The sequence below is a fragment of the Perca flavescens genome, chromosome 2, assembly GCF_004354835.1.
Source record: "Perca flavescens isolate YP-PL-M2 chromosome 2, PFLA_1.0, whole genome shotgun sequence".
Lineage (NCBI taxonomy): Eukaryota > Metazoa > Chordata > Actinopteri > Perciformes > Percidae > Perca > Perca flavescens.
This window is the reverse complement of record NC_041332.1, coordinates 12,237,847-12,251,205: the sequence shown is the minus strand read 5'-3', so window position 1 is coordinate 12,251,205 and position 13,359 is coordinate 12,237,847. Positions and strand designations below refer to the sequence as shown.

General features: G+C 40.5%; 1 protein-coding gene across 3 annotated transcripts in view; it reads left to right on the top strand.

Annotated features, from left to right (window-relative positions):
- Positions 1-9,778, top strand: part of LOC114571510 (protein tweety homolog 3) — a 28,453-nt gene extending 18,675 nt beyond the window's left edge. For 2 of the 3 annotated variants that reach the window (XM_028602481.1, XM_028602487.1), the window contains exons 10-15: positions 182-274; positions 467-559; positions 642-778; positions 2,672-2,845; positions 4,701-4,776; positions 6,489-9,778. In XM_028602481.1, coding sequence (XP_028458282.1) covers positions 182-274; positions 467-559; positions 642-778; positions 2,672-2,845; positions 4,701-4,776; positions 6,489-6,623 — 708 coding nt within the window. In that variant the 3' untranslated portion in view covers positions 6,624-9,778. The remainder of the gene's footprint in view (positions 1-181; positions 275-466; positions 560-641; positions 779-2,671; positions 2,846-4,700; positions 4,777-6,488) is intronic. The other variant, XM_028602496.1, reaches the window with a different exon arrangement.
- The last annotated feature ends 3,581 nt before the right edge of the window (positions 9,779-13,359 follow it).

Sequence of the window (13,359 nt, the reverse complement as noted above, 5' to 3'; positions counted from 1 at the left end):
AGTTATTCTTTTGATATATTTTTTTGTATTTTTATATAATGCATTCCTCTTTGGTTCCTTTATTGTAGGTGATTTACCTTCTTAAACCTGTAAAGCAATCAAATAACCCAAAAATGTATTTGTGTGTGTGTGTGTTTTTTTCCCCATTTGTGTCTCTTGTGTCTCTCTGTTTGTTTTGTAGAGGCTGTCAGGGAGTCACAAAGCATTGGTGGAGATGCAGGATGATGTGGCAGAGCTACTGAGATCAGCAACACGTGACCATGCCAACACCAAGGTGTGTGCGCTTGTGTGTGCAATGATCTGTAGGTCTTTATTTTTACGGATGAGTGGATTTGCATTAGTGGGAGCGTGATAAAAGTGGCGGTTACGAAAGTGCCACGTGTCTATCTGCTGTGTGAGGACGTACACAAAGGCGGATATCTACATTTGAGCACGCAAGAGTGTAACCTTTGCTTCTTGTGTGCAGGGGAGTCTGGAGCAAATCCAGTCTGTGCTGAATTCCACCGAGGTTGGTCTTCACCAGCTGACTGCTCTGGTCGACTGCCGCAGCCTACACATGGTGAGTCACTTTGTGTTAGAAGAGAAAAAACTCCTCAAATCCAAGACTTTCTTCACAACTGACTCCTCTGCTCTCCATGTAGGACTACGTTCAGGCATTGACTGGGCTGTGTTATGACGGGGTGGAGGGTGTCATCTACCTGGTTCTCTTCTCCTTTGTCACTGCTCTGATGTTCTCCTCCATTGTGTGCAGTGTGCCACATACCTGGCCTGGCAAGAGGTAACACACACACATACAGTCTCTCCCACAAACACGCAAGACTCGCACAAGCATTTACATTTCTAAATCTATCTCTTTAGTTAATCTGTGCACTAACAACTAACATGTTAACTTGTTCTAACTTCGTAATTGTTTAACTAAATTCATCTTATGACCTGAAAACAGTGGAAAAGAATCTACTCGGTGCCCATGCATGTCATTCTTTAAGTGTTTTTGCCTCCTGGGCTGTTGTATCCTTCCGTACGTCTTCTTGCCTGTCTTTGCATCTATCCAGTTTTGTTTATTTTTATTGTTTGCCGTTAGCACTGCCAGTCTGGCTGATTGTTTGTTTCTATGTTTGTACTTATCTCTCATTTTCTTTTCTCCGCTGTGGACTTGGAGCGACCAGTGTTGTGTTAGATTGTGTGTCACCACGTTTTTTTTTTTTTCTGTGCCCCACTTCCTCCTTCTGTTCCGTCCCCTTCCTCCTCTCTCCCTGTCCTGATTTGGAAATGCTTTGGGCTTCAGCGAATGATGGTGGATATCAAGGACATTAAAACGACCCTATGGTCCAATGAACGGCCCGTCCAAATAGCCATTCAAACAAACAAATGATTATCAGTGCAAAGAGCTCTAGACTATACATGCAGTAACGAGTTTCACTCTGGTGAACGATTTGAATTATGAAACAGCTGTGCTATAATAGTGGTGTTTTACGCTTGTTTGTTAGGTGTGAATTACCAGCAATGCTAATGCATGGCCCAGCAGGTATTACACAATAATCCATAATGGCCCAGAATTTAGCAAGAATAACTGCTCATGGGGTTGGTTGCATATTAGGCTGACTGTGCTGCAACTGCAGAGTGTTTGATGGGCTGCACAGCTTAGCTCTTTTTTTGGTTGCCTGAGTGAAATACCTCCATCTGGTGGCCACTCAATGCAGTAACTACTGTTGTGCCTCATGTCTCTGTTGACATACTGTAGCGCCCTGCTAAATACAGTATGTGCTTCATACAGCTCCCTCCCTCTTTACTTCTCTGAAACATTACCTGCCTGATGCGACTTGTTAGTGTGTAGATAGCTGGTATAGGCTTCCAAAAAAATGACAAAGAAGAAAAAAATATATAGTCTTGATAGTAGGGGCTTGTACATGTACATGTATTTTGTGGTTGACCCATACATTGTAGAAGCCAGTACATTTCTGTAGCCAGAGATCCAACTTCCAAATCAGCACATATCTTATTTGATGCCTCATTCTGTTACGTTGGACGTTTTACATTTTTGACCATTTTATGTCTGAAAATGGTTTGCCCAAACCAGCCATGTTATCTCCTTTTTTTCCTGATGTTTTTGCTTTAAGTTTTATGGGGCACTCAGTGATGCATGAAGTACTTGAAAGAAAATGGATTTCTGAAATTTGATTAAATTTCGACAATTTAAAATGGACAGTAATTATCAGTAGCAAATCCTCTATGTCAAGAGGATGACTGCATGAAGAAAATGTCTGCATGTTTCTACATATTAAGAAAACTTTGAGGATATGGAAGAGTCTACTATCTTCATACAGTTGAATATTATGTAACCCAAGAAAAAACAGCTTCATGGGTCCACTCTGGGCTGTATAGTAAATGTTAGAGACCCCACTGTACTTGTAGCGGACCTGTTTTGTAGATGAATGCTGCCCATGTTCCTTTTCTTCTTGTTCAGCTGCTTTTGGTGCTGAAGGCATGGCCTTACCCAGTCTTTTGTATCAGGGGACTCCTCATAGTACAAGTACACCTTCCCCTCTCCTAACCTCCTCTTCAACCACTTGTTTACACTCTGTTGTCTCTCTCGGATCTCCCTCCCCTCTACCTTTTCCCCTCCTATCCATCATGCCCTCTCGTGCCCTGCCCTTACCCTGACCAATTGAAGGACGGATGAGGAAGACGGAGAGGATGAGTCGGGTGCCTCACGGGGCGGTGTGCACGATAACCTGTACCGCGTTCACATGCCCAGTCTCTACAGCTGTGGCTCCAGCTACGGTAGCGAAGCTAGCCTGCCCGCTACAGCCCACACTGTCAGCAATGCCCCCGTCACTGAATACATGTGAGTTAGCACCCACCGCTAGCTAGAGGCTAGCAGGATCAATACCTTGCCTGCCATAGGTAGCTGATGCTTGCCCCCCCTTCCCCCCAGTGACCCAGACTAGCAGCATAGCAACTCTCACTGCCTGCAATATAAGTTAGAATAGCTAGTTTTTTGCTCTGTATGGCTCGCATGTCCCTCGTGACACATTGTCAGCAATATTTCTATCAGTAAATTACATCTCTTTACTAGCTTTCCCTTTATTGCTGATAGAAAGAATTGCTGCCTGCTGTATCAGCCAGCCATCCAGTTTCAGTCCACAATGTTAGCAGAAAAGCTGTTAAAAGAGAATTCAAGTTTGCACTCGCCATAGTATAAGTTAATACTTTCACCCTGCTTGCTACGTGTTACAGTTTGCCAAAGGACTGCTTGCTCTGAATACAACAAATAATAGAGAAGAGAAATAAGCATATATACCTCTAGTCTGCCACTGCTTGCTACTATTTTAGCTGTAAGCTATTTAAGTTCTATGTGGTGTTTCCTGCTAAGAAAAAAAAATGTAATTCTGCAGGACAGTACAGTACCTGTATTATGTAGTATTGTGAGATTTTTTGGACCATTAAAGGACCATGTTTTTCATGTTTTGGGCCATTAATAAATCCTGTATGCTTAACAATACCGATTGTGTTTCAAAGCATACAGTAGGGTTTTTAGAGGGATTTATTTCCTTTCACATAGCCAGTCAGTTTTGGTCCATACCAGAATAGTTGTGACACTTGCCTGATCTAATCCCTTAAAGTGAATATTAGCTTTTTGTAGTCAAAGTTAAGCTATCATTGCATGAGTATACAGTTGTGAGCATATTTATTTTTTCCTTGTCATGCTTGTGGAATCTGACATTCAAGAACAATAGTCAGCTGCCAGCAGCAAGACTACCAGCTGCCAAAGGACCAGTAACATAATCTTAGGAAAATCAGCTCAATAACTTAGAGTAGACCTATACTTTGGCAGTAATGTCAACTATACATTTATAGTTAATGGACCGAAACATAGAAAACCACTTATTTGTCCTTTAAGTACAACGATCTTACATTTTTTATTTTAAACTGAAACAGAGCTTTAAATACTGAACAATGATCAATGTGTGTTGTTTATATCAAGCTACCTGGGTACAAATACGTTTTACTAGTTTAAAAATGTTGTGGGAACTCTCCCGTACATATCTCTTTGCATTAATACTGTAAGTTGAACCATGTTCCTTCAGTTTCTTTCAGACATTCATTATCTACCTATTATCTAAGGTGTAAAGGAGTCTGACTGTCAACATCAGTGATCAGTTGTGCTGTTGTACATAAAATACAAGAGATCATAGAGATAGCCCTTCTTCGACTCGCTTTTAAATTGTGCTCGCAAGGGACATTTGAAGCTTAATGAAAGAATATTTTATGTTCGAGTCGTCTTTTTTTAATCATTTAATAGTTACAAATTACCAATGTATACTTTTTTTTTTTTTTTTTTTTTTTTTTTTTTTACAATTTCTGCCTAAGACCAGTTTCCTGTGGGTACACACTCACACTGATAAAAGTACTATTTTACTGAGCCAGTGTCCCATTGTGAGACTAAAAATGTTTGTTTTTTGTGCATTGTTAGGAAGGAATGTTAACTATGTCGCACTGTGGCAGAGGTGTTTAACCCCTGGCTATGTGGTAACACCAAGCTTAAGTTCCTGACTTAATTACTACTAAGGCCATTTGTCAGAGAGGCATTAAAGTCACAATCATGAGCAGACCACAGCTGGACAACAGATCAACGGCTCAACAACTGAGCACCAGTGGCAGGGTGACCACATGCAGTAACCTCTTATTCTATAACGCAGGAGCCAGAACGCAAACTTTCAGAACCCTCGGTGTGAGAACACCCCCTTGATTGGCAGGGAGTCCCCTCCACCCTCTGTAAGTGCACACTTTCTAGAACACACTCTCCCTCCACTATCTTCCAATACCCACAGTGCAGCTTGGGAAATATTCAAAAACCGCAGAACCCACAGAGATGGCATTTTTTTTTAAATGTAATTTAAGAATGTAACAAAGGAAGCATAGTGTTGATAAATGCATTATATGTCTGATGTTTTTATAGCGTGCCAGTGTGGATATTGGAAGGTAGCCCCCTATCCCTACACCACTGCAAGTGTCCTCTGTGCTCAAACTAGACCGTGATCATGGATCGCCTTTTATGAAGGTCATTTTGGCAGCCTGGGATAACTGGAAGTTTGAAAAGAAGTCTGTTGTTAGTAGGCTTTGCACTTGCATCAAAAGAGACGCTCGCCTCTTTTGATAAGTGTAATTGTCGGGTCATGTTAGACACAAAGTTGTCCTCTATTTCTGATGTAAAACGTCTGGTTGGTTGTGAGGAGAACTTGTAGACCACGTGACAACAGATGGACCAGTTCAGAGACATCATTGAGAGAACCTCTTGGGGATTTTTCTAATATTTAGAACTGTGGTACATCAACCTTTTATCGTTCAACACCAAAAGACACAATTCTGCCAGTCTTGCAGGTGCACCTCTTGTTTTAACTGTTTGTCACAAACAGGTTGACTATTCTGGCTTTGACAAGGTGCTGCTGGGCCTGTAGTTGTGGATGTTGTTCCATGCAGTATCAAGTGTATACATTTGGGGCTACAATACTGTGAACTGACACAATTGAATCCACAAATCTAGCAATTATTACTTCATGTCAACTGGCCGTACCCTGCAGTGACAATGAAAGATCTTAGATTTTGAGCCCAAACCTCTAAACTTCCTGCTCCCCCTCCTCTCCCCCACCCCCCTCCCTGTTCCCACAGTGTGTCTTATGTGTGCATTTTCTTGTCGAGGTGTATGTGTCCTCTGTTTCTGTGCCCCCTCACCCTTCACCATTAAACAGTGACAGGAGCGCACGTTTCCCGCCTCCACTGTTGAACTGTAGCGCCCACCAAAATGGCCACGATTCGTCACTCTTAGGCAGGGGCTGTCGACCCCGGCTGCTGCCCAGAGTGCTCCCCCATCATCGGCGTCTGCAGTGATGTGGAAACCAGACCTCCGACAGTAACTAGCTAGCTGCTCACAAGAGACCACTAACTCATACCAGGCTAACCTACTACATCAGAACTAGAGCACTAACTACAACAACTGACAAAATGGACCACATCTGCTAATTTACAATAACATCATCCAGACTTAATCAGCTGTTATATAACTAATGACTGTTGTAATCAAACCCCCGGCTGTCCAAATGACTGGTCAAAGTATTTCTGCTGTACCTGTTTGTGTTTGTTTACCTCACACGTTGTAATCCTATCTATCTATCTATCTATCTATCTATCTATCTATCTATCTATCTATCTATCTATCTATCTGTCTGTCTCTCTGTCTGTCTGTCTGTCACAACCATTCACATTTAACTGAGACTGTTTCTACAATAATGATTGCATTCTTCAGTTTAAATAATGCTGGATCGTAATCTATACATGTTTTCCTCTTCTCTCCTGCTTCTAATTTTATCCCACTTCAATTTCTCCCTTTGGTTGTCTTCTTCCCTGACATATTTCCCTCTGTCACCCCCCTCTTCCTCTACTCCACCTCTATCCCCTCCTTTTGTCCTCACTGTCCTCCATCTGTTCAGTACACCTCCAGTATGAGAGCAAAGTACCTGGCTACCAACCGACCGGACCAGAACCGACGCTCCGTTCCCAACGACCAACTGGACCCAGCTAGCCGGGCTCACCCCACTGCCCGACCACAGTCCTCAGTCCACTAGAAACTGTCCACAGAACTGCAACAGTCCACCCCAGTACTGCCTAAATCCAGTTTTCATAGCCAATAACAATAATAGTATCCAACTCAGCGTTCACCAGAGCTCAACCAGAGCGCAGCGTTTAAAGCACCTACAGGACCCATTGAGTTACACCGACCGGTTCACCAGAAACAACAACTCAGCAAGTCAGAACTCATCAACCAAGCACCTCAGCAAAGGACGGCACTTTGGAGATCGACTTCTACTTCGCACCCCAAATTATCCAAAAGTTAAAAAGATGAAGCGCTTCTCGGAAAATTTCTACTCCTCTTCTTAGTGGAGACACGCACACGCGCATGCACACACACACACACACACACACACACACACACACACACACACACACACACACACACACACACACACACACACACACACACCCCCCAAGCTGCTTGTTCCCCGACTGCTGTTATGGATCAGCCCACATACCCACAATGCACAGCAACTAAAGCGCCTTGGCTCTGTCTCCACTTTCTTCTACTACTTTTCAGTTCTCTACCCCTCCACTGGGATCCGTACACTGTCCTCCAGTGGAGACAGCTCTCACTACTCAGTCCCCTGAGACTTCTACATTCAGACCCCCCTCTCACACACAGACAAGCGACACACACACACACACACACACACACACACTGTACAGACCTGTAAATAGTAAACGTGTGCTTTACTCTGAGTTCATGACAAGTGGACTGTTGAATCATTACTGGTAATGTGGTGTGCTGCGTGTTTATCATGGAACTTTTTGCTGTATCTCTCATATATAAACACACACACACACACACACACACACACACACACACACACACACACACACACACACACACACACACACACACATAGACGGACACATCTGTATAAATAATAAGCCAGTGAATTAGAAAGCCATGTTTAGATAAAAACAGTACCACCACATCCTCTTTAGCTTAGTCTAACTAAGACTTGAATCGTGAGCTCGAAAAGTGTTTCCACATCTCTTTCTGTATTTGTTTACATGCACATACAGTACACATGTCGATTAAGGCATTTTTAACATGAGCCAGAAATCCTGTTGTGGAATAACTGTTATGAATTTTGGGGATTAAAGCGAGAGACAAAGGACATGAAAAGGCTCAACCTGTGCCAAAAAAACTGAATAATGAGGGATGCCTGATTCTGTCCTCATCTTCTACTGCCTCCACGTCTCAAAAAAGGGAAATAGAACTTGGAATCGTGGAATGTTTTCCCAACTGTAAATAAAAAGGGAACGGTAAAGAGACTTGAAAAAGGAAAACGCTGGACAGAAATCAGATAAGACTCACTGAAAATTGCAACTACACATTTGCCAGGTGCTACGTAAGCCAGTCAAGATCCCAGAAGACGATCAGGACTGAGGAGGGACGGAAACTTTTTTTTTTTTTTTTTTTATTACTTTGATGTTTTGTTTTCATTCAGGGATGTGATCAGGAACATAAAAAGCAGTAAAAATAAAACAGCTTTCCATCATTACTAAAAGGAAGTTGTGTCCCGAGTCCTGAAAAAAAAATCATGTCCCTAATAAATAATGTTACATAAAAGTGTTTCAGAATGAAGGAAAGTGGGCGTTTTTGTATGTTTTATCATAAGCTGAATTCAGGATGTGATACTGTGACCAAGTAGTGTTCTGTTTCTTCTTCTATACTGTTTTTTTTCTCTCTTCCTGTGCTTTTATTTTGTTAACTGGTGATCTTGGATCAACTTTTAGCCAACAGTTGTGAGTCTATCTTTTATTTTATTTTTTTACCCACAAGCACAAATTCTCTTCGAGGTGACTTTGTGAGATGGAGAAGTAAAACACACTGCCTGGGACACTGCCAGTGGTTTTTCCTCCCGCTCTAAAACTCTCTGTACAGTGTATAAAAACTGTATTCGTGAACCCGTGTGTGTGACATCACTGCAGTGTGATTGGCTGTTGCTCTATCTCAGTGTTACTGTGTGTAAGTACGGTGTCTGACTGGCAACAAGCAAGGGCCAGCCTATCTAGCCTGAGTCATTTCTACACAGACGCCACGCATGCGCTCATACACACGCATTGAAACACACACACACACACACACACACACACACACACACACACACACACACATACATACATACATGCTGTACAGACATTTACATTAAATACACACCACAGTTTCTTATAAAAACCCATCTTTCCCTACTTTTGTCCTGTTTACATTCACATATAGAGCTCTAGTAACTGCACGCCCTCCCACAGCTGTGACATCACTACTGACAACCATTTGCATTATGGGTGTTGTAGTAGGTAGTAACCGCATTTCAGAGAAACCTGGAATGTAGTAATTAGCTGAGTGAGCAGAGCCCTAACATTCAAACACCTTTCAACCACCATTCCTGTATTCGAGCATTTTAATATTGTATTAATAATCAATGACCACTTCTCGTATTAGCGAGACAATCTTAAACTTGTGATTTTACTAGAAAGAAAATGTCCATGTTATGGTAACAATGCTACCTATGGCCTAGTACTTTACACTGTTTTTTTTGCACCATAAATGCAAACAATGTTAAGATCTGTGGGACTAGTCACTGATTAATGGCCTTTCATAATGTTTTTAAACTCTTACAGCACTCTTCATATCACAACATGTTTTTTTTTTCTTTCCTTTTTTTTCTCTCTCTGTCTTGTAAAAAAACAAACTTTAAAGATAAAATAATAGCTAGCTGTTTTGTAGGAGAATAAAGGCAAGAGCAGTGTTTTTCCTCTCTTATTAATGGTGAATGACTCTCTGTCTTGCAATGTTTTAATACAACTATTCCAATGTGATCTGCACACCTGACTTAAAGTTGTATTTGAATTCCTGGAATTTGAATTAGGATTTAACCAATCTGGTGCAGTCTGCTGTCTTGATGGGGGGAAAAAAAGATTTAAGAGTCTGCCATGTTTGTGTGTATATGTGGTCATTTTCAGGAGTTCAAGTACACCTGTGTCCAGATGTGACAGACAAACAATGTTTTCTATGGCTGTTTTTATTTTGGTTTAACTAAGATATTAATGATGTACATGTCAAAACTGTGGTAATGATCATTCAGCCTGGAATAAATGTTTAAAAAAAGAAATTAAAGCAACTTTAACATACTGATCAAGGCTGCGGGTTCTTTTTAATGTGAGTGAACAAACAGAGTGGTCCGTGTCGTATTAGTCTTTTCATTGACGTCACTTGATAGATAATACAGCAATAGCTGAATCTGTCAGGTCTGCAACATCTTAGTTTTCACAAATTGAAAACTCAAAAGTGAATGTTTTGAAAGCTCTCTCCACTAAACACACTTTCCTACCTTATTGATTCAGTTTCCATCATTTTATTAATTCATTTCAAACTGCCAACTGCTTAATGAAATCAGTTATACATACACTACCGGTCAAAAGTTTGGGGTTACTTAGACATTTCCATTCCACTCCATTATAGACAGAATACCACCTGAGATCATTTGCATTGTTTTTTTTATTTTTAACCAGGGCAGCAGTTTTCAGATATCATTATGTGCTTACATAATAGACCTTTAAGGTTATCAGTTTCAGCTGTGCTGTTCCTACTATGACAAGTCAAAATGTCTGCTGTGAAAAAGGTCCATTGCAAAAGGGTTCTCCAATGTTTTCTCAGTCAGCCTTTTAAAATGATGTCAGATTAGTAAACAGAATAAGCCTTTGGAACATTGGATGAATGGTTGCTGATAATGGGCAATGTAGATATTGCATTAAAGATCAGCCACTTCTTTCTACAACAGTCAAGAACCCCTTTTTGTTTTTGTAATGGTCATTTCTAAGTGACCCCAAACTTTTGACCGGTAGTGTATATACTTGTATATAACTATGTGCATTACTAATTATATCAAGTAGAGAGTCATAGTGATCGATGGTGATGACATGAGGGAAATACCTCCTTTAATCTCCATTTATTGTAGTATTAGTGTTTCACAATGATGAGTGCCTTTAATACAATGTTTTAGGGTTCCATTTATTTTACTGCAGCCGCTGGATGAAAGTATCATGTTGGGAAATACGAACGATGTATTGTCAATGTTTGTTTCTTTCATTACCTCTTTATGTTCACAGTTTAACCGATTTCATTAGAAAACTTGCATTTTGAACTCCTGAACTCAGATACATTAGTCCTCTGTGTTTCGCATAATAGCTGTATTACATTTTTAAAGTATAAAAGCCAAGTCCAAATGGGGAAGCTTTCAAATGAACTCACAGCTAATGGAAAAATATCAAATATGATCAAAAGAACATCAAACATACTTGAGATGCCTCCTTAGCGTATTTACTCAGCGTAGATTACTGTTACTAACTCACTGATGCCATGTACTGTAGCTCTGTTAAGGCGCGGAATACCAGGAATTTACATTACATCATCAAACTACACTGGACTCCACACTCGAAATCAGAGATCTTCAACAGGGGGTCCGGGACCCCTAGGGGGTCCTCAGAGTCACTGGAGGGGGGCCTTCAAATTACTGTTAATTTTGGAAAAATTCAAATGTCTAAACATAATTTCCACATATTATTATCAAATATAAATCTCCACTGATGACAGGCTTACTGGCCTATAGTTAGTCACTAAGATAGCCAAACAGTTCATCCTAAAGATTCACTGTGCCTCATACAAGATGATTTATTAAATCATGCCAACAATTAATATTTTAATGGCTTAGTATTCTATGCACTAAAAAGGTATTTTATAAAGGCTTTAGGCCGCCCTACATGTTATTGTAGCCCCAGTTTAATATGCAACTTCATTTTATACAATATATGTAATAGGGGGTCCTTGCTCCATCTCTCTCTCTCTCTCTCAGTTAAGGGGTCCTTGGCTTAAAAAACGTTGAAGACCCCTGCTCTAAATCACGTGTCAAACTCAAGGCCCTTAATGTAAATGTAATCTTAGATTTGCTTAATTTGCTAAACTCTATGATGGATAAGCAACTCTTTTACTGACTTTTGTAGTGCTTTATGTCAACAAAGAATGCAACAAAAGTAAAAAAAAAAGCGACAGAAGAACAAACATTACGGAAAATGCGACAAACTTCAAGAAAAGCGACATGCGGAAACACAATAAAAGCATGTCAATAAGCTCTACATGTCTGGCCTTGATTTTCATTTTACAGTGTGGCCCTTAGTGAAAATGAGTTTGACACTCCTGCTCTAAATTATCTTCTGTTATCTCCACCTAGTGGTCTTTTAGTGCAATTACATCATTCAAGAACCAAGCTCTACTGTAGGCTACATTCATACCTCTATAATCTGAAAGGACTGTTTCAGACCTAATGTGTGTGCAGCAACTCTGGAACTAATCAGGATCAGTGTAGTAACAAATAAGTGAATCCAGGTGGTGCAGGTTAGGTTGATTTCCCCACACAGACTGTTATTACTCAGACAAGAGGTCTGAAACCAAAAACAGGATCTATCCAACCACAACAATGAGCACCAAATCTCTCACCCAAACATTTGACCTACAGTAGCCTTTATGAGGGCGGAGCCAGGCTACTTTACACACACATGTGATCTGGGAAACTCCAAACTACACCAGAGAAATATACAAAGAAAGTGTGTACGTTGTTGATCTTAGCCAATCTACAAACTGTTGCAAAAGGGTCCACCGACATCATATTCTGTATTTCAATATACATGGATTTACTGCACCTCACTCTGCACCGGCTTTATGCTGTTTATGGGGAAGTATCTCCATCTTTGTCCCTTGTGTTTACACAGTCCATGGACCTTTACAAAGATCTCTTAAATGATTACGGTAAAGTAGCAAGTCTGTCTGTAAATATACAGCGAAATATAGAAAAAATGCTTGTGACAAACAGCAGTGAGACAATTTTAATACACAAAACTAGTTTTCACTCTTTGCAGTAACACATGCAGCCAGCAGGTGTTGCTCAGAAACATGATAAACCTCACACACACAACTACACACACACACACACACAGCGAATGTTTTGGTTCTGCCTTTTAGAGTCTCCAGGGCCTTGTGTATGGCTTGATCAGATAAGAGGACGGCTGTTGTTGTGGGAGGGTTATAGTTTTCGGGGAGGGGGTCTCCAGACAGGAACCCAACAGCTCATAAAAGGTTGTAGCGGTGTCCCTTACAAACCCCTTTAAACCCCTTTAAACCCCCCACCAAAGTGATACAGCACACAATCACAGAAACACATTCATGTATTACGGACCAAAAACAGTTTTTATTATACGTCTTCATAAAGTCCAGATACTGGAGAGAGCACGTACGCTTCAGAAGCAACAGTTCATCGTATACATTCATTTAACAAGGGATAGAATTTAACTTAATCACTTTCGTTCAGTTGTAACAACTGCTTTCAATGCACAGAAAGATAGAAGACGACCCAACATGAGTCATTTGGGGATATCTTTGTTACACTGCTACTGTGTAACATTTTAAAAGCAGTCTAACATGATTAACAATCATAATTCTGCCATTTAAATGGAAAAACACACGCAGGTGATGTCCACCTTTTTAGAAGAATAATTTGTAACAGAGGCCTCACTGGATGAGTTCAGAATATGAGTTTGTGCATTTTGGGAAATACTCTTATTTGCTTTCTTTCAAAGAGTTAGATGAGTCTTTTTTTTTTTATATAATGAATTGTCATGATGATATACTTCAGAGAAAAGATAATACTGAACACTGACAAGATA